Source organism: Panthera onca, chromosome A3, assembly GCF_046562875.1.
Source record: "Panthera onca isolate mPanOnc1 chromosome A3, mPanOnc1 haplotype 2, whole genome shotgun sequence".
Lineage (NCBI taxonomy): Eukaryota > Metazoa > Chordata > Mammalia > Carnivora > Felidae > Panthera > Panthera onca.
In genome coordinates, this window is record NC_138341.1 from 116,045,463 (window position 1) to 116,065,637 (window position 20,175).

The following is a 20,175-nucleotide window of genomic DNA, read 5'->3' on the forward strand; positions in this document are numbered from 1 at the left end:
ACACCTGCATCCTTTGGATAAATACCTAGTAGTACAATTGCTGGGTTGTAGGCTAATTCTATTTTTTAATTTTTTGAGGAATCTCCATACTGTTTTCCAGAATGGCTGCCTCAGTTTGCATTCCCACCAATAGTGGATAGCACTGTTTTAGAATAATGGGACTACTAATGTGATAAGTAACCTTGAAGCCATCACTTCCCATCTGTGCATTAGATTTCTCATCTGTAAATAAGGGTAGTGGACATTGAAAGCCTTTCCCTCCTCTGGCATTCTAAGTGATTTATGATTCAGTCTTTGGAGTGTGCCTCCTCCCCCCTCCTCCTCCATCCTTTCTCCCTCTTCACCGTGGCTGGGACAGGAGTGCCCAGGGGGAACATTAGGCTGCTAATTGGTCAAGTTATATTACTCCCACTTCCTGCTCCTTGGTGAAAGGGAAAGTGACTTGAGGGTATACCTACATCTGAGTGCCTCCCATTTGTGCAGTGCTTTATGGACCATAGAAAACATTTTACATGATTTCTTAATTTTATATAATCAAAGAATCTCAAAGTTGGAAGAGCCTTAAAGGTCATCTCAAACTTCAGAAAATATGAATCACATGAGTTGCATATAAAATGAGAATTCTAAGGCCCCCACTCCCTGGAGAATGATCTAGTAGGTGTCGGGGTTTCCCTGGCCCAATCTGTACCATCCTACACTGCAGCTCTGTGGGGGCAGGGCCTTGGAATTTGCATTATTAACACTGTGTGACCATGCTTTGAGATGCACTGGCCTTGCTTGGTCCCAACCATGTTTTGGAGTCTGCTCTTTAATATCCCTGCAGATCCCAGATGTTACATATCTCCAGAGTTAGGAAGCTCCTGAAGGAGTACCTTCTATCATTGGATAGCTCTGACAGTTTGAAAGGCTCTCCTTATGTTGAACTCTCCCAATTGCCCCACCTCTTCCATTTATAGTTACATAACACTAGTCTGCTTCTTTCCCATAATAATCCTTCAAGTTTGTTTATTTATTCAGCAAATATTTATTGAGCGTTGGCTATATATAAATTTCTCTGCAAGGCACTGGGGATTCAGCAGTGAGTAAGACCAACTTGGTCTGTGCCTTCAGGAAACTTACAGTCTAGTAGGGGAGACAGACAATTAAAAATAATAATAATAATAATACAATTATAGCTTGAGAAAAATGCTATGAAAATAAATAGTGTTGTGATGAAGAATAACAGGAAAGGCTGATGCTACTTAGGGTGATCTGAAACACGACATAGAGCAAACCATTTGAAGAGCTGGGGGAAGAACATGGCATATTCTATCAGTCAGAAGGCTCATAATGTGTTTGGAGTCTTTTGAGTAGAATGTCCCATTCTGATGGGACAAGATGAGTTGGAGAAGATACAAGGCATAGTAGAAGTTTGGATTTTCTTCTACAGTCAATGGAAGGCAGCCTAGGTTTTCATTTTTTATTATTTTTAAAGTTTATTTATTTTGAAAGCAAGAGCAAGTGTGCGGGGAGGGGTAGAGAGAGGGAGAGAGGGAGAATCCCAAACAGGCTCCATGCTCAGTGCGGAACTCAAACTCACAGAACTGTGAGATCATGACCTGAGCCGAAATCTAAAGTCAGATGCCTGACAGGCTGAGCCACCCAGGTGCCCCGCCACTTAAGGATTTTAAACAGGAGGTGATGTAATCAGTCTATGTCCTTAATAGATTATTCTGGATGATGTATGGATTAGAAGAGGGTAAGAGTGAAGTGGGAGACCAGTTTGGGGGCATTGTGGTCATCTAGGCAAGAGATGAAGGTTGCCTGAACCAGAGTGGAGGCAGCAGAGATACAGATATTGAGACTTACTCTTGTGTCTCAGTATCTTCTCTTCTCCAGGATAAATAGCTCAGTCCAGATTGTCCTCTCATAGTAGGTGTGATTCCTTTTCTCATCTGGTTATTTCTCCTCTGGAAGGCCTAACCCATCAGGTTAGATCCTGCACTCTGTTTCTGTGAGGAGCCTAGTTTTTGCCACCTATTTTTTCCTCCAGCTCTTTCCTCCTATCCTGTGCCTTACTTTTCTGCTAGTCTAGGGAACTAAAATCTCCAATCCAATGACTGTCATATAGAGGGGAGCCCCAGTCTTCCCTGTCATTAATCAGTTATCAGGTTTTCTATGATTAATCCATGAACCTTAAGTACCTATTGTACCAACTGAATTTGGAGGAGACTTAGAGGAAAAAGACATGATCCCTGCCCTCTAAGAGCCCAAGGTGTAATGGGAACTATGAAGCCCCAATAAATGGGGCTTTGGTAATGCAAGGTAGTACCAATAGACACAAGGAAAGTGAGATCTACTCTGCCACAACCCACCATGTGACCTCGAACACATTAAATGGCTTCTTTGGATCTCTTTGGAGTTAGGAGACTAAACTGAATGTTCTTTTAAAAACTCAACATCTGGGTCACCTGAGTGGCTCAGTTGGTTAAGTGTCTGGCTCTTGATTTCAATTCAGGTCAGGATCTCACGGTTTGTGAGATTGAGCCCAGAGTTGGGCTCTGCACTGACAGCACAGAGCCTACTTGGGACTCTCTCTCTCTCCCTCTCTCTTTGCTCCTCCTCCGCTCATGCACTAGCTCTTTCTGTCTCTCAAAATAAGTAAATAAACACTAAAAGAAAAAAACAACTAAACTCTTAACACCCTAGAGAGCTTGGGAGCTAGTAGTAAGCCAGTATTCTGCAGTCAAATGCTCTACTCCTGAGCTATACCCCCGTAAGCCAGTATTCTGTTCACCTCCTCCTCCTAAAGAGCCAGGGGCCCCAATCTGGTGTATATGTCAGAGAAAGAAGACACTGAAAGGAGTAAGGTGCCTAATCAATAATGCATAACTTGAGCCTAGAGTCTGAGAGAGGAATGTACACTGTGTGTGTGTGTGTGTGTGTGTGTGTGTGTGTGTGTGTGTAAGTAACTAGAAGTGGGCTCAGGTAAGCAGTTCTTGTATAGGTTTGTGCTTATCTGTTCCTGTGCACTTTCTTAACTTTTTTTTTTTAAAGTTTATTTATTTATTTTGAGAGAGAGAGAGAGAGAGAGTGTGTGTGTGTGCATGGGTGAATGCACAGGCAGGGGAGGGTCAGAGAAAGAGGAAGAGAGAGAATCCCAAGCAGTCCCCATACTGACAGCACAAAGCCTGACATGGGGCTCAAACCCACAAACTGTGAGGTCATGACTTGAGCCCAAATCAAGAATCGATGCTCAACTGACTGAGCCACCCAGGTGCCTCTGTTCCTGTGCACTTTCTATGTACCAGGCTCTATTCTAGGTTCTAGGGATATAGTAATAAACAAGATGACAAATTCTGTTACCATTGAGTTTATATTCTAATAAAAGACACAGATAATATACAAGTAAATAAAATACATGAGATAATTTCAAATAATGGAAAGTTATATGAAGAAAATAAAACAATGATGTGATAGAATTTTGGGAAGGACAAGCTTTGTACATAAGTGTGGTTCATGTACTTGCAGATGGGCCCATGTTTGAGTCCTGGGTCTCTGTATTTCTCCTTGTTTGTGCCTCTGTGTACAAATGTGCATCTCTTGTGGCTACAACATTTTGTATTATAAGTATATATGATTTTATGCATGTGAGTGTACACAAACAAGCTGGTATATGGTACATATGTGGGGACATGTGTGCATGAGTGTGTGGAATGTGTTGGCATTTAGCCATAACTGGAGATGTTCTGAAGTTTCTGTGGTACTCATCAGTAGGCCAGTTAAGAAAATGGCTTTTTGCCTCTGGCATTCAGGGCTGTTTGCCAGCTTCTCTCTCTGTGTTCCTTCCCATTATAGAGTGCTCTCTGTGCTTGGCTCCTCTCAGCCCTAGGAGGGCTAAGCCAAGGAAAGGATAGTAACTGACTCATCAAGCCAGGAGCGGGAAAGAGGCTGATAATCTGTGTAACCTCCAAGGCTTGGTTTCCCTGCTAGTCCCTGTCCTTCACACGATGAGGCAAAAAGGTCATGCCTTGAAATGAGAAAACCTGAGGATCTATTCTTGACTCTGCCAGTTATTATTGTTTGACCTTGGCCTAGCTATTACATCTCTGGGTTTTAGTTACCTCCCTCTTAGGTACTCCGTGTTGTAAGGAAAGGGAAGTAGCACAATGGCCTGCAGTATTTAGGGAGGGCTATTTCAGTCTTCTTTTTTTTTTTTTTTTTAATTTTTTTTCAACGTTTTTTATTTATTTTTGGGACAGAGAGAGACAGAGCATGAACGGGGGAGGGGCAGAGAGAGAGGGAGACACAGAATCGGAAACAGGCTCCAGGCTCCGAGCCATCAGCCCAGAGCCTGACGCGGGGCTCGAACTCACAGACCGCGAGATCGTGACCTGGCTGAAGTCGGACGCTTAACCGACTGCGCCACCCAGGCGCCCCTAGGGAGGGCTATTTCAGTCTTCTTAACCATTGCCTACAAGGCCCTATGTGATCTGACTGCTGCCTAACTCTCATTCTTACCTTTCTTCTTGTTCGCTATGCTCCAGCCATACTGGCTTCATTACTATTCTTTGACTAGGTCGAGCTTTTTACTGCCTCAGTGCCTTTCCAAATTTCAATGTTCTCTCTGCCCAGGATACTTTTCTTAAGAATTCATATAATTGACTACTTCTTATTACTCAGATCCCAGGGGGAGGCCTTCTCTGACCATCTTAAAGTAGTTGTCCTCTAATGTTTATCAATATTTAAAATGCACATATCCTTTGAATCCACAGTTTCACTTCTAGTAATTCATCCTACTGTTATATTTATTTGCAAGTGAGTAAAATGAGATTTGAATAAAGATATTTATTTATTTTATTTTTTATTAAAAAAAGTTTTTTTTAATGTTTTTATTTATTTTTGAAGGAGAGAGAGAGAGACAGAGCGTGAGCAGGGGAGGAGCAGAGAGAGAGGGAGACACAGAATCCGAAGCAGGCTCCAGGCTCTGAGCTGTCAGCACAGAGCCTGACACAGGGCTTGAACTCACGAATTGTGAGATCATGACCTGAGCTGAAGTCGGATGCTTAACTGACTGAGCCACCCAGGCTCCCCATGAATAAAGATATTTATTGGGGCGCCTGGGTGGCGCAGTCGGTTAAGCGTCCGACTTCAGCCAGGTCACGATCTCGCGGTCCGTGAGTTCGAGCCCCGCGTCAGGCTCTGGGCTGATGGCTCGGAGCCTGGAGCCTGTTTCAGATTCTGTGTCTCCCTCTCTCTCTGCCCCTCCCCCGTTCATGCTCTGTCTCTCTCTGTCCCAAAAATAAAAAAAAAAAAAAAAAAAAAAAAAAAAAAACGTTGAAAAAAAAAATAAATTAAAAAAAAAAAGATATTTATTGAAGCATTTATTTGTTAAACTATGGCACATACAAACTGGAACTTTATGCAGATGACAAAGAAAATAATATAGCATTGTAAGTCTTGATGGAGAATATCAAGGTATATTGTTAAATTTTTAACAAAGAAAGATAATTGATCTCTATACTTAAGATTTGTGTCATTTATTGGATGTATATTATAGTCAATAAAAAACATTATATAGAGGGGTGCCCAGGTGGCTCAGTTGGTTGAGCATCCAACTCTTGATTTCAGCTCAGGTCATGATCTGACGGTTTGTGGGTTTGAGCCCCATGTCAGGCTCTTTGCTGACAGCAGTGAGCCTGCTTGAGATCCTCTCTCTCTTCCTCTCTCTCTTCCCCTACCCCCCCTTAAAATAAATACATAAACATTAAGAAAAAAAAAACCCACGATACAGGGGCACCTGGCTGGCTCAGTCAGTTAAGCGTCCAACTTTAGCTCAGGTCCTGAGTTCAGGCCCCATGTCGAGCTCTGTGCTGATAGCTGAGAGCTTGGAGCCTGCTTTGGATTCTGTGTCTCCCTCTCTGTCCCTCCCCTACTCATGCCCTGTCTCTCTCTCTCTCTTAAAGATAAATAAACATTAAAAAAAATTTAAAAATCACGATACAGAACAGTATGTATTGTATGCCATCATTTATGTAGAAAAAACAAGAATATGTAAACATAAATGCATGTATATGTGTTTCCATAACAGCCTGTCCCATGGTTAAAACAGCTCTTTCCCACCTCTTCCCACCTAAGGTGCTTTGTTGGGGACTGTGAGGTGCTTACCTCTTTTCTGAACAGCATTAAAATTCAATTTTTTAATTCAGTTTTTAAATTTCCATCTTCAGTGATATCCCAAGGACCTTATGAAAGATGCTAACAGTGTAATCTTCTAAAGTGATTATCTTGGTCATTCCACATTAGTTCAGTTGCCCTATGCCCTCCAACCTATTAGGAATGGTCCTATCTACATATTGACTATTTCTGGAAAGTTACACAACATAGTACTAACAGTGGTTGCCAGTTGGCAGTGATTGAGGAGTAGGGGTGGATGGACACTTTTCATTTCGTATCTTTTTATGTGGTACCATTAGTATGTATGTATTATTCAAAAAATCATAAAATTGAAAACAAAAACACCAGAGGAATATTCTTATTGTTAAATCTTCACGTATAATTATGAAAGTTCATTAAGATATCTTTTTAAAAATGTATTTCTCACCAGTCACTTATTATATCATTCTTTTTTTTAATATTTATTTTTGAGAGAGTGTGCATGTGCACGTGTGTGTGAGCAGGGGAGGGGCAGAGAGAGAGGGAGACAGATTTAGAAGCAGACTCCAGGCTCTGAGCTGTCAGCACAGAGCCTGATGTGGGACTTGAACCCATGAATGTCAAGATCATGACCTGAACCGAAGTCAGACTCTTAACCCACTGAGCTACCCAGGCACCCCATTATATCATTCTTTATATCCCTCATAATGCTTATTATCTGAAATGATCTTGGCTGTATTTGTTACTTGTATACTTTTGCACTGTCATTGGAATATAAGCTCCATGTTGTCAGGGATCTCGTTAATCTTGTTCATCAGTGCCTTATTTCTATACATGTATATAGCATATAGTATTTGTTGAATAAGCAAATGAACAAATGAAGGAATAACTGAAGGAAACCAGGCTGAGAGGAGTAGGAGGCAAGGCTGAGGAGGTAGACAGAAATCAGCTGATAGAAGGTGGTGATTCTGAAACTTTAAATATGTATCAGAATCACCAAGTGAACCTTTATACCAGCTTGTAATAAAGTGGCAGATTCTTGGACCCTGAGATTCTGATTTAGTATATCTGTGGTAGAGCTCAGGAATCTGTATTTTAATAAGTTCCCTTGGGTGCAGGTGATCTGGAGATCCCACTGTGAATAACACCAATGCAGTCTTGACACAGTGCTCAGGAGGAATCACATCTATGATACCATTTCTGCTTAATACACCCCTAGGATGGAAGAGAAGTGATCATCATCCCATTTTACCAACCTAAGTGAGGCTTGCAAATGGAAGTACATTATCCAATGATACACATCTTGTGTATAAAGTATATTTTAATTTTTTTTTAGGTTTATTTATTTTGGGAGAGAGAGAGCAAGCGAGAGCCAGCAAGTGCACAAGCAGGGGAAGGGCAGAGAGAGAGAAGGAGAGGAAGAGAATCCCAAGCAGGCTCTGTGCTGTCAGCACGGAGCCTGATGCAGGGCTTGAACTCATGAACTGAGAGATCCTGACCTAAGCCGAGACCAAGAGTCAGACGTTTAACTGACTGAGCCACCCAGGTGCCCCTAAAATGCTAAAGTATCTGACCAGTCAGAATAAGGTGTGATGGCAGATAGCTCACCCTCACAGAACATTCACAAGGAGCCTTGGTGTTACCAAATGGATATATGACTGCTCCTGTTTTTTGTTTGAATATATATAATTTCCCTAATGACTAATTCTTTCTGATGTATCTCAGGGAGGGCAATGAACCAGAGGAGACCACCCAGATCACATATCGTGAGCTTCTGATCCAAGTGTGTCGATTCAGCAATGTTCTCCAAAAACAGGGTGAGTGCAGGGGTATGAGACAGGGACTGGAGGGGACTGCCTAGGGATATCTGAGGATTTAGGGGAAGTAGACAAGGAATGGAAGGAATGTGGTACTAGGAGAACAGAAAAGGTCAGCTGTGCAGTGAGCAGTAGCTGAATGAGAAGGAGCAAGTAGCAACAGGAAGGGTACATGGTGCATGATCTGTGTCTTTTATTTGCAGGTATTCGGAAGGGCGACCGGGTGGCCATCTACATGCCCATGATACCAGAGCTCGTGGTGGCCATGCTGGCGTGTGCCCGCCTTGGGGCTCTGCACTCCATTGTGGTAGGAATTTGGGCTGGAAAAAAGGACCTAGTGGGGGATGGGGCTCTGGGGAAGTAGGGTGGGCCTGGATGATGAAGGAGCTTAAGAACCAAACTAAGGAGTTTAGAATGTTTGTTCCATATCAGTTATCTAGTTTCTTCTAGGACCGTGGCTTAGAAACCGTGAAGGTTTTAAAAGTGTCTCTTTTCCTTGTTTACTCAGCTTCTAGGTCCTCCTCTCCCTTAGTCTTCCTTCTTTTCCCTAGTTTGCAGGCTTCTCTGCAGAGTCTCTATGTGAACGGATCCTGGATTCCAGTTGCAGCCTTCTTATCACTACAGGTGACTAATTCTCTCACCCCTTTTCAAGAACCTCCACACCTGAAGTTTTGGTCTCTAATTAGCCAGTTGGTGTTTGTGACTGCTCAGCATAGAGGGTAGGCACTGCCTACCCTTACCTACCTCCGGATTCCACCTCACATGACCCTCTCAGCTCAAATCAATTGGAAGAGCCAGAATCAAGAGGCCTACCTCAGGAAGGGCTCCATGAACATTGTGCTCACTAGGGATAAGGGGCTAGGAGTGTGGTGCCTTTCTAAGTCCTGGAATGTCTATTGCTCCCCAAAGATGCCTTCTACAGGGGGGAAAAGCTTGTGAACCTGAAGGAACTGGCTGACGAGGCCCTGGAGAAGTGTCGGGAGAAGTAAGTGTGTTTGGTTGGCTACTGCTCTTGGTCAACTGGGCCTTTCGCCAGTACCAGACTCCCTTTGTCCCTTCTATCCTAGATGGACATGGGTGGGTCCTGCCAAATTCTCTTTTGAGCAAGGCAGCCTACTACTTCAGGTTTTTCCTTCTAGGGGCTTCCCTGTGAGATGCTGCATTGTGGTCAAGCACCTGGGGCGGGCAGAGCTGGGCACAAGTGACTCTCCCAGCCAGTCTCCCCCCATTAAGAGGCCATGCCCGGATGTGCAGGTGAGTCTGGTACTTCTCTGCTCTCATCTAGGCTCAAATTGGCTCCCTCTTCCTGTCCAGGAAGTTCTTAATGTCCTTCTTTGCTTCCTCATCATAATGCTGAGAGGATCTGGGAACAGTCCTAGGAATGCCTCCAGAGGCCTCCTCCTCTGGGGGATTTTGACCTTGAATGTCAGTAGGGAGTCTCTCGTACTGTGGGAACTCAGCAGGAGAGATTATAAGGGAGACTCTATGCTGGTTGGGGTATCCTGGTGGGTATAAGGGACCTTCAGGGCTTGGGTTTAGGTTAAAAATGGGCTTAGTCAACCATAATTTAAAAAAAAAAAGAAAGAAAGAAATGGGCTATTTGGGTAACTGTATACTGGACTATGTCTTGGAATGGGCTACCTATGTGGTGCCACGATGGAAGGACCAGAATTTGGCCCTCAAGATATGGCCCTTGTTAGCTTTGGATCCAGCACTTTTAGTGGAAATGATGGAAAAGCCCAAAGGTCTAAGGGCATGAAGGATGAAAGCTCCAGGGTCCAGAAGGACAAAGCATTCCTGAGATTCTGTGACTTGAGGGGCCTTGCATGGTCATAGGGCTATAGTCCACTCTGGGGAGATTGGAGACCCCATTCAGCATTAGGGATTATGAGTGTATAGATGCTGGGAATAAGATCAGGAAAATATAGGTTGGGGAGCCTAAAGGAAAGGAGGCAGTAAAGGTTCGGAACACATTGACCCTTCCCTCCCACTTCCCTATACACAGACCCTGCTCACCACCCTTTCCATGGGCTCTTAACAGGGTAAGCTGAAAGAGAAACCCAAGCGCATCTGGCCCCAGGTATCCACCTCTGCACTGCCTTGGGTACTGCTTCTCTGCGTGTTTGTCTGTGTTTCCATCTGCTCTTTGCCTGTTTTCCCCATGGAGGTGGCTGCCAGTCCTAACCCCTTTCTGTCTGCCCCCCGGGGTCCTTTGCCATCTAAGTCACTCTGAAGAGTCATGAAACAAAATGCCTATTGCTACCTCTCTGAACTGGCATAGAGCATGAATCTCAGAAAGGTAGCAACAGGCATCCCATTTCACTCCTGTTGCTTAGGACCTTTGTGGGAGAGATAACCAAGTAACTTGTCAGAAAGTTTTTACTATATACTTAGCTGGGGCAGAGCCCTGGGAGATAGGAGGAGAGCAAGAGAGGAGGCACAGAACTTGACCTTAGGAATTCACCATCAAGTTGGGGATGAAAACCTCAGTTTTATATAGGACAACAAGGAAGAAAATTCCTAAATACCTTTATATAGTACTTTAGGATTTATAAACTGCACATAAACTCTCTGATATAATTAAGTGCTAGATTGAATAAAAATTACATTGTAGGTGATTCTGAGAAGGGAGATTCCTAAATGGGAGCTCAAAGCAGATTAGAATAGAGGGAAGACTAGACTTAGAGTCCAGAGACCGATTTAAAAAAAATTTTTTTTTTAATGTTTTTGTTTATTTTTGAAGGAGAGAGAGAGACAGAGCATGAGCGGGGAAGGAGCAGAGAGAGAAGGAAACACAGAATTTGAAGCAGGCTCCAGTCTCTAAGCTGTCAGCAGAGCCCAGTGCGGGGCTCGAACCCACAAACTGTGAGATCATGACCTGAGCTGAAGCCGGACGCCCAACCAACTGAGCCACCCAGGCGCCCCTAGAGACCAATTTTTAAAAAATAAAGTTTATTTATTTATTTTGAGAGAGAGTAAGAAAGTGCAAGTGGGGGAGGCATAGAGAGAGAGGAAGAGGGAAGGAGAGAATTCCAAGCGTACTCCACACTGACAGTGTAGAGCCTGATGTGCGGCTTAAACCCATGAACCATCAGGTCATGACCTGAGCCGAATTCCAATGCTTAACCGACTGAGCCACACAGGCGGCCCCAGAGACTGATTTTTAGCTGTATGACCTTGAATAAGTTGTTTCTCCTCTCTGGGTTTCAGTTCCCTTATCAATAATGGAGAGATGATAATACATGCTTGAAAGGAAACCACTTCCTCTATTAAAACAAAACATAAAATTCATTATTCCTCTGAATTTTACCTTCCTTATAGGGTCTCTTACTCTAAGTCTTCTATTATTAACCCCTTTGGCTAAGGGTAAATATAATCTTTTTTTCTCTGTTCTCATAGCATGGTGGAGACAGATCTGATTCCCAGGGTATATTACTTTCCTTTTAAAAGTCAGGCAGAGACCTAAGACATTTCTCTTGAAAGAGGGTAACAAACTCAGTGGTTAGAGTATAGACTCTGGAGCCACACTACTTGGGTTCAAATCCTAGTGGTGTCACTTGCTACTGTGGAAACTTGGACAAAGTACTTAAGCTCTCTTGCCTCGGTTTCTCCATCTGTTGAATAATGATAATAATTGTTCCTACCTGATAGGGTTTTGTCAGTATATATAATGATTTTGACACATAGTAACTATAAATGTTAGTTTTTATTGCTTTTTAAAAAATGTTTATTTATTTTTGAGAGAGAGAGCGTATCAACAGAGGAGGGGCAGAGAGAGAGGGAGACACAGAATCTGAAGCAGGCTCCAGGTTCTGAGCTGTCCACACAGAGCCTGACGTGGGGCTTGAACCCACAGACTGAGATCATAAACCTGAGCCAAAATCGGCCACTTAACCGGCTGGGCCACCCAGGCACCCCGTAGCTTTTATTGCTTTTAACATAGCAGACAGCCTGGCATTTCTAAAAGGGAAACCAGAAAAGAAATAAGCTCCTATAATTCTTAATACCAGAGACCTTTAGGCCACAGGCTCTGAACTTTTGGTTCTTGGAAGTGAAAATAGTCAGTTACCCAAAACCAAAGACCATAAGAGTAGGCTTACGAAGTCCAGGTTTATTGGTCTGATAATGGCAGTCAAAGCTGCAGAAATCTCGGGAGAGCTCTATACCCCATCATCCTTAAGCATTTTTCAAGGGAGCACCTGGCACAATTTGGAGGTACTCTTCTCAATCACGTCACCTATGAGTGTCCTCACGTTCCTCTCTCATACCTGGCAGTTGCCTTCCCAGGCTATCCTGGTCCAAGGACAAAGGCCAACTCCATTCTTACTTCAGAAAATTGAGATCTTTTCCTGGTTCAAAGCTCTGGGCTCTCATAGGCACACACCCAATTCACAACCAACGAGTTTGCACCACTAATTGAGCTCATCCTGCTTCCTGGTGCTGTTTATCGGTTCCACACCTGGAATACCGGCCCTTTTCACCCACATACCCACAAAGGAAACCGTTTTGCAAGATTACAAGAATCTCCTCATTGCCACAGTGTAACTCTGCTTTGCACTTACATGTACCTAGTGCCTTTTCTATGACAATTCAAACCAGTACTGTAGACAAGTACCATTTGCCCAAAGCAATACTGACACTCTTCTACTTAAATACATTAATGCCCTCATCTCAAGTAGATCATTTGGCAGAAACAAAGTGCCCATGTGATAATATATGTGTAGGCCCCTGTGGCTGTTCCATTAAAAAATAAGGTGTGTTTTAGTGTTTTCTAGCTTGTGGGCAGTGTCTTTCTCTTCTTTCTTTTTCTTCTTCTTTTTTCTTCTTTTTCTTCTCCTTCTCCTTCTTTTTTTTTTTAATTTTTTTTTCAACGTTTTTTATTTATTTTTGGGACAGAGAGAGACAGAGCATGAACGGGGGGAGGGGCAGAGAGAGAGGGAGACACAGAATCGGAAACAGGCTCCAGGCTCCGAGCCATCAGCCCAGAGCCCGACGCGGGGCTCGAACTCACGGACCGCGAGATCGTGACCTGGCTGAAGTCGGACGCTTAACTGACTATGCCACCCAGGCGCCCCTCTTCTTCTTTTTAATGGTGCCTTATTCAGCCTGGGCTTGTCATTCTTATGATGTTTATGTGCCAGAAACTTCAAATTCTCTAAAGTAAGGGGCAGATTGTACAGAAAGAGATGAGTGGCTAGAGAATCATTTTATAACTTATCAAGGTATGCGTTTAACACTTGGGGGTTTTTAAACCAAATATGTACACAGTAAATTAACATATAGCCATACATTGGGAATAGGGAGTAGGGTGTTTCTCTTACATGATCATGTCTACCTGCGAGCCAGGGCCATTGAACATACAAGAAGCTAATTAATATGAAAGGACTTTGTGATAGCCAAAGCAAACCCAAAACAGTTCCCATTATCACACCCTTAAATTTATGTCCTAGAGGAGTTCAGTGGAACTGAACTAACTTCTATCCTTCCTGACATTCATCAGTCTTTCCCACTCCAAAGGACAATTCAAGGTTTGATGTTTACCAGATAATGCCTTTTTCTTTTGATGTTCCCCAAATCCTGTGAGACCGTTAGGGAAAGAAGAATTATCCTCATTTTATTTATTTAAAAAAATTTTTTTTAAATGTTTATTTATTTTTGAGAGAGAGCCGGCAAGGGGCAGAGAGAGAAGAGGACACAGAATCCGAAACAGGCTCCAGGCTCTGAGCTGTCATGTCAGCACAGAGCCCAATGCAGTGCTTGAAACCACAAACCATGAGATCATGACCTGAGCTGAAGTCAGATGCTTAACCGACTAAGCCACCCGGGTGCCCAGAACTGTCCTCATTTTAAAATGAACCGACTTTAGGTAAAGTGACTTGCCCAAGGTCATATGTAGTTAGGAAGTGGCAGAACTAGGATGAGATCCAGTGTAATATTTGGACAAGTTCAGGGAATCTCAACTTCCCTTAGCACAGGGTAGACTCAGAAAGGTGGCTGTTTAGAGAGCTGATATAACTAGGAAAGTAAAATAGTTTCAAGGAGAGGCTAGAAAAATTTCAGGATAACAGATTCAGAAGTAGTTATCAAAGACACTCCAGTAGAGGGGGACACCCCTCTCGTGGGAGAAGTCCATGTTGGTCCTTTTCCACCAACGTAAAGCAGGCTTTGTGCTGAATGGAACCTCAAACAAATATGTCTGTGGGAAACCCATTGGTACCAGTGGTGTAAAGGCAGGGGTGGAGCTAGGGTACAAACCTGCAGATATGGATAAGGTCTAGACATTCAGGAAAAGGCGCTTGGACCAAAAGCTGTTGACTTTTTTCAATACTAACAGGGCCAGGTGCCCGCTTCACCTGCAGGCTCTGACTAATTTTGCATTTCTGAATTGGGTGGTGTCTGCATCCCTGCTGATAAGCCACTAGTCCCATAAGTACATATGTTTGTATGTAGGCCTGTGTGTGTATATTCATTCATCCAAAAAAAAATGTAGAGTATGTATTGAGTGCCAGGGATTTTGCTCATTGTTAGAAAGAAAGAAAGAAAGAAAGAAAGAAAGAAAGAAAGAAAGAAAGAAAGAAAGAAAAAAAGAAAGAAAGAAAGAGATAAAGAAAGAAAGAAAGAAAGAAGTCGAACATGCCATTGCACTCATAGAGTTCACTATTTGGTTGGGAAGACAGTAATCAAGCAAATAACTAAATAAAATAACTGGAAATATGTACTGTATAGGAAGGAAACATGGTGTTGTGATCAAGAAAAATAACAAGGGTGAGGATGGGGTTGGGAATCTACCAGATACTGTTTAGGGAAAACCCTTCCATGAAGGTGACATTTAAGCTACGAACTGAAGGATGAGAAGGGACCAACCAAGGTGCCCTCCTCAACCTGATGCCACATAAGAGGAGCTCTGGAGTAGGGTGTTAGGAGTACCCAAGAAGCCTGCTGTTCTGCTCCTGTTCTCTGTTGCATTCCACCCTCACAGTTCCCTCCCTCCCAGCACCCCCACCTGGGGTTACTATCCCAATCCCAGGTGCCAGGTAGGTGGGTCTCTACTCCTGTCTTGAGCTGTTACAGTTCTTCTCTGCCCATTCCTGTCTTCCTACCCCTGCAGATCTCCTGGAACCAAGGGATTGACTTGTGGTGGCATGAACTCATGCAAGAGGCAGAGGATGAGTGTGAGCCTGAGTGGTGTGATGCTGAGGACCCACTCTTCATCCTGTACACCAGTGGCTCCACAGGCAAACCCAAGGCAAGTATGTGCGTGTGTGCATGGGTGCATGTGTGTGTGTGTGTGTGTGTGTGTGTGTGTACTGTGTAGTGGTGAGAAATGAGTTTCTGAGGAAGAATGATGATACAGATTTTACTCTCTAATCCTGAGTTTGGGAACTGTCACATTACCTTTTCTAAATCAAATTAAGACATAAATCCTCGGGGAGACTGGGTGCTGCAGTCAGTTGAGCATCTAAATTAAAAAAAAAAAAATTTAATGCTTTATTTACTTTTGAGAGAGAGACAGAGTGTGAGCAGGGAAGGGGCCATGAGAGAGGGAGACACAGACTCTGAAGATGGCTCCAGGTTCTGAGCTGCCCACACAAAGTCCGATGTAGGGATTGAATCATGAACCGCGAGAACATGACCTGAGCCAAGTCTGGCGCTTAACCAACTGAGCCACCCAGGTGCCTGAAGCATCCAACTCTTGATTTTGCCTCAGGTCATGATCCTGGGGTCGTGGGATTGAGCCCTATATCAGACTCTGTGCTGAACATGAGACTATTTAAGATTCTCTCTCTCTTTCTCTCCCTCTGCCCCTCTCCCCTACTTGCATTCTCTCTATTTGAAAAAAAAAAAAGAATTTGAAAAAGACATAAATCCTCAATCATTAAATGTTGACGCCCAGGGTGAGATAGTTTAGGTGGGGGCTTTCATGAGTGCCCAGAAAAGGAGAAAAGGATCAGTTCATGTATCTGACTGTTCCTTGTCTATGCCCTGTGGTTTGATTGAAGGAGAGCTGTGCTGTGAACTCAAAGCCAATGGAGATTGGCCACAGGGATTCTTACTGGACTCCTAGACTATGTCTCTTAGAGTTCAGTTCCTTCCACAAGTCACACTGTTAACATCTAGTCCTTCCCAGGGCACAGTGTGTGAGCCAGAAACAAAACTGATTTTTCCATCAACTTAAAAGATTTATCATCCTACCTTCCACTCACCTCATCCCTATATTCTTCTCTCTATATGCTTGAATATCTCTTAGTGGGGCTTTAGAAGCACAATTTTGGCCTCTTTTTCCTAGGGATGGGGTACTGGTAGAGTAAGCAAAGAAGATTATCTTCTTTGCCCACTCTTACTCTGTCAATGTGTAATTGACTGTGTGTGCATAAATATAAAACAGAGACACTGTTAGATGTGAGTGTTCTAGAAGTGCCCATGTGTGTGAAAGTGGTGGCTCAGAAATACCATTTTAGGGTGTGGATATGAATGACAGACTGACTATGCATGTGTATGGGTGTGAGATGGGAACATGGAGAAAAAGGGATAGAAGAGAGATGGGTGCTATGAAAGGGGTGCTGGCAGGGCTAGAATCCCTGAGGAGGATCTTCCTCTAGCTCTGTCCAGCCTATGTATGTTTGGTGGTCTGTGGGGGTGAGCCCAAGGCCCCAACCTGAGGCCCTATTCTTCCTCCAGGGTGTAGTACACACTGTTGGGGGCTACATGCTCTATGTGGCCACAACCTTCAAGTATGTGTTTGACTTCCACGCAGAGGATGTGTTCTGGTGCACAGCAGACATCGGCTGGATCACTGGCCACTCCTACGTCACCTATGGGCCATTGGCCAATGGCGCCACCAGTGTTTTGGTGAGAAGGGAGCTGGGACTCAAGGATACTTGGCTTACTTAGGGGATGGACAAGATGATCATAGATGACAATCTCCCAAGGCCACTTGGTTTATGGACAGGGGTACTTACACAATGACCTGTTTCCTGGAGAAAGGGGAGTTCTGAGGGGGTTATATATACTGACTGGGAAGTTCTCTTGGTTTATCTGGTAAGGGAGTGAAGACATGGGTTTGTTAGAAAGGGCAAAATACTGAGCCTGAGGGTATGGTAGGGGAACTGAGGGACTGTTGGGAAGGACTAGGAATGACCAGCCTTCACTGGGGTTAGTTTGAGGGGATTCCCACATACCCGGATGTGAGCCGCCTGTGGAGCATCGTGGATAAGTACAAGGTGACCAAGTTCTATACAGCACCCACAGCCATCCGCCTGCTCATGAAGTTTGGAGATGAGCCTGTCACCAGGTGAGACCCCCCCTTCCTGGCTGCTGCCCCATGAGTGTTCCTCAGAGCTAGGTGCTGACCTTTGTGTAGTCTTTTCCATTCCATTGTTCCAACTCCTTGGCCTAGAATAGGGGAGGGGGCAGAAGAGCCTAGGCATGTTTTCCTGGTTCCCAATGGTACTCAGAGCCTTCCTCTTTCTCCACTCCCCTGCCCAAGGCATAGCCGGGCATCCTTACAGGTGCTAGGCACAGTGGGTGAACCCATTAACCCTGAGGCCTGGCTGTGGTACCACCGGGTGGTCGGTGCCCAGCGCTGTTCCATCGTGGACACCTTCTGGCAGACAGAGACAGTGAGTAAAGGACTTAGAAGGCTGGGGCTCAGGGACAGTGTGGGAAAACTGACTCAAACTCCTGATGTCTGACTTCCACAGGGTGGCCATATGCTGACCCCCCTCCCTGGTGCCACACCAATGAAGCCTGGTTCTGCTGTGAGTGTGGCTCCCTTGCCTAGTCCTAGGCTAAGCAGGAGTAGAATCTCGGGACATTTGGCCTAGGCAGAGGGTGGGGAACTAGATTGATATGTGTGAGGTATCTGGGGCTCTGGGGATCCTTGGGAGAGGTAGAGAATTGAGTCAGAGTTGCCACATTCCTGTTCTTGAGTCCTGTCTCCTGCTTGCTTCTAGACCTTCCCGTTCTTTGGTGTTGCTCCTGCAATCTTGAATGAGTCTGGGGAAGAGTTGGAAGGTGAAGCTGAAGGTTACCTGGTAAGGCCCTAACCCTTGGATGTCTTTTAGGAGTTGAGGGGAAAGAGTACTGCAACGAATGTTGTACTTTGCTTCAGAGTTTAGAACCTAATCTCTGTTGGTGGGTGCTTGTGGGTAAAGCTCCATGATTGAGAGTTTATCCTCTGCAGAGAGACCCTGGAGGAAATCCTTCTGGATACTTTGCCTGCCTCTCTGCCTTTTGGCCCACTTTGGCTCTTGAGGCCTCTCCTCAAAGATTCCTGATGATGCCTTTTTGGGTCCATAAAACTTAGGCCCAACTCTTCCTTTGACAAATATTCTAGTGTGAAAGGAGTCTTTAAAACATAGTGGAAAATCATATAGGCTCCAGAGTCAACCTGCTTGGGTTCAAATCCTGGCTCTGCCCCTTCTGGGACCTCAGATAGGTGGCCTAGTACCTCTGAACCTAAATTTCCTCATCTGTAATACAGGGTTATATAGTACCTTTGTCTCCTAAAGTTGCTGGATTGGTTAGATAACCCATGTGAAGGATTTAGCACAGAATCTAAGTTAGTGTTTAACAAATGTTAGATGTTGTGATTTTTGTATTAGTACTTGTAGGAAGATAATCTACCCCGCCCCCCTTCCATCCTACTTTACTAAGAGCAAGTTAGTTACAAGGGCAGGACATAAATCCAGACCTTTTGACTCTTAGCCTGGAAATTTCATGTATCTCATCAGTCTACTGCCACAGGATATTATTATCGGGGCAATAATTATTTATTCATTTTTATGTGACTATCTTCACTTATATCAAACTGGACCTGATTTCCTGAGGAGACTCAAATTTACTAAATGCTTATCACTAATAGAACATTGTACTAGACAGGGGTGCCTGGATGGCTCAGTCGGTTAAGTCCAACTTCAGCTCAGGTCATGATCTCACAGTTGGTGAGTTCAAGCCCCGCATTGGGCTCTGTGCTGGCAGCTCGGAGCCTGGAGCCTGCTTTGGAATTTGACTCCCTCTTTGTCTGCCCCTCTCCTGCTCACACTATGTCTCTCAAAAAATAAAAATGTTAAAAAAAAATTTTTTTAATAAAAAAAACATTGTACTAGACAGCTTCCAAATATCATTAATTCAATCCTCCCAACAACTTTGGGAGGTTGAGATTATTTTCTCTGTTTTACAGAAGAGGATCCTGAAGCTCAGAGAGGTAAAGTTACTAACCTGAGGTCACACAGTTAGTAAATGGTAGATCTGGGATTCTAAACCTGGATTGTCTATCTCTGAAGCCTGTACTTTGTTCTACTTCTCAGAAAGGGCATTCAAGCCATTTCTTCTCAGGTTTGGCAAGACTGTGATTGTCTTCCAGTGAGGCAGTGTAGCAGATGTGACCACTGTGCCTTTCTCACTCCCTAGGTGTTCAAGCAGCCCTGGCCAGGAATCATGCGCACAGTCTATGGGAACCATGAACGCTTTGAGGCCACCTACTTTAAGAAGTTCCCTGGGTACTATGTGACAGGAGATGGTGAGCCTTAGCTATCCCTTTCCCACACCTCCCACCAAGACATGTATCTTCCCCTTCCTTTTTCAGGAAGAGTTGGTTAGGGCTGTAGAGTAACAGAGAGAGGAATGTATTCTATGTGTCAGTGCCTAATATCCAGGCAGAACTATACAGAAGACTAAGAGCAGGTATGAGTGTTGTATGGAAAGTCTCAGCATGGAACCATCTGATTTGATATATGAGGAAAGAGGTTCTTGTTTCCATTGTTCCTGTGCTAAAAGAGATGGGGCATGCAGCAGTATGTATTACTATGTCATGTGCATCCTCATGTCTAGAGCCTGTGTTTGGCCATGACTCTATCCACCAATCCATTCATCCATAACGATTTATTACCTACTATGTCTAGGCACTGATCTAAGCATAGGGGATATTACCATGAATAAGGTAGACAAGGCTTCTGTTCACACGGGGCTTATATTCTAGCAAAGGGAGATAGACAATAAATACAGCAAACAAGTAAATAAGCTTATCTTAGTGACAAGTGCTATGAAGAAAAATAAACAGTGTTACAGGATAAAGGATGTCTGCAGGAATGGCCACCATACATGGGCTGGTGAGAGAAGGCTTCGTGGAAGTGATATTTGACCAGAGACCTGTAGAGTGAGAAGGCAGCCAGGAATGGGAAAATTTTGGAGTAAGAGTGAGTGTTCTGTGCAGAGACATAAG

The 20,175-nt window shown here is 44.0% G+C and overlaps 1 protein-coding gene across 2 annotated transcripts in view; it reads left to right on the forward strand.

Moving 5' to 3' along the window:
* The window catches only part of ACSS2 (acyl-CoA synthetase short chain family member 2), a 51,112-nt gene that overhangs the window by 27,587 nt on the left and 3,350 nt on the right, over positions 1-20,175 (forward strand). The window contains exons 3-15 of one of the 2 annotated variants that reach the window (XM_060616308.3): positions 7,861-7,952; positions 8,156-8,259; positions 8,504-8,576; positions 8,862-8,937; positions 9,092-9,206; positions 9,994-10,032; positions 15,061-15,198; positions 16,632-16,802; positions 17,111-17,244; positions 17,440-17,572; positions 17,654-17,710; positions 17,906-17,986; positions 19,365-19,473. In XM_060616308.3, coding sequence (XP_060472291.1) covers positions 7,861-7,952; positions 8,156-8,259; positions 8,504-8,576; positions 8,862-8,937; positions 9,092-9,206; positions 9,994-10,032; positions 15,061-15,198; positions 16,632-16,802; positions 17,111-17,244; positions 17,440-17,572; positions 17,654-17,710; positions 17,906-17,986; positions 19,365-19,473 — 1,322 coding nt within the window. The remainder of the gene's footprint in view (positions 1-7,860; positions 7,953-8,155; positions 8,260-8,503; positions 8,577-8,861; positions 8,938-9,091; positions 9,207-9,993; positions 10,033-15,060; positions 15,199-16,631; positions 16,803-17,110; positions 17,245-17,439; positions 17,573-17,653; positions 17,711-17,905; positions 17,987-19,364; positions 19,474-20,175) is intronic. The other variant, XM_060616317.3, reaches the window with a different exon arrangement.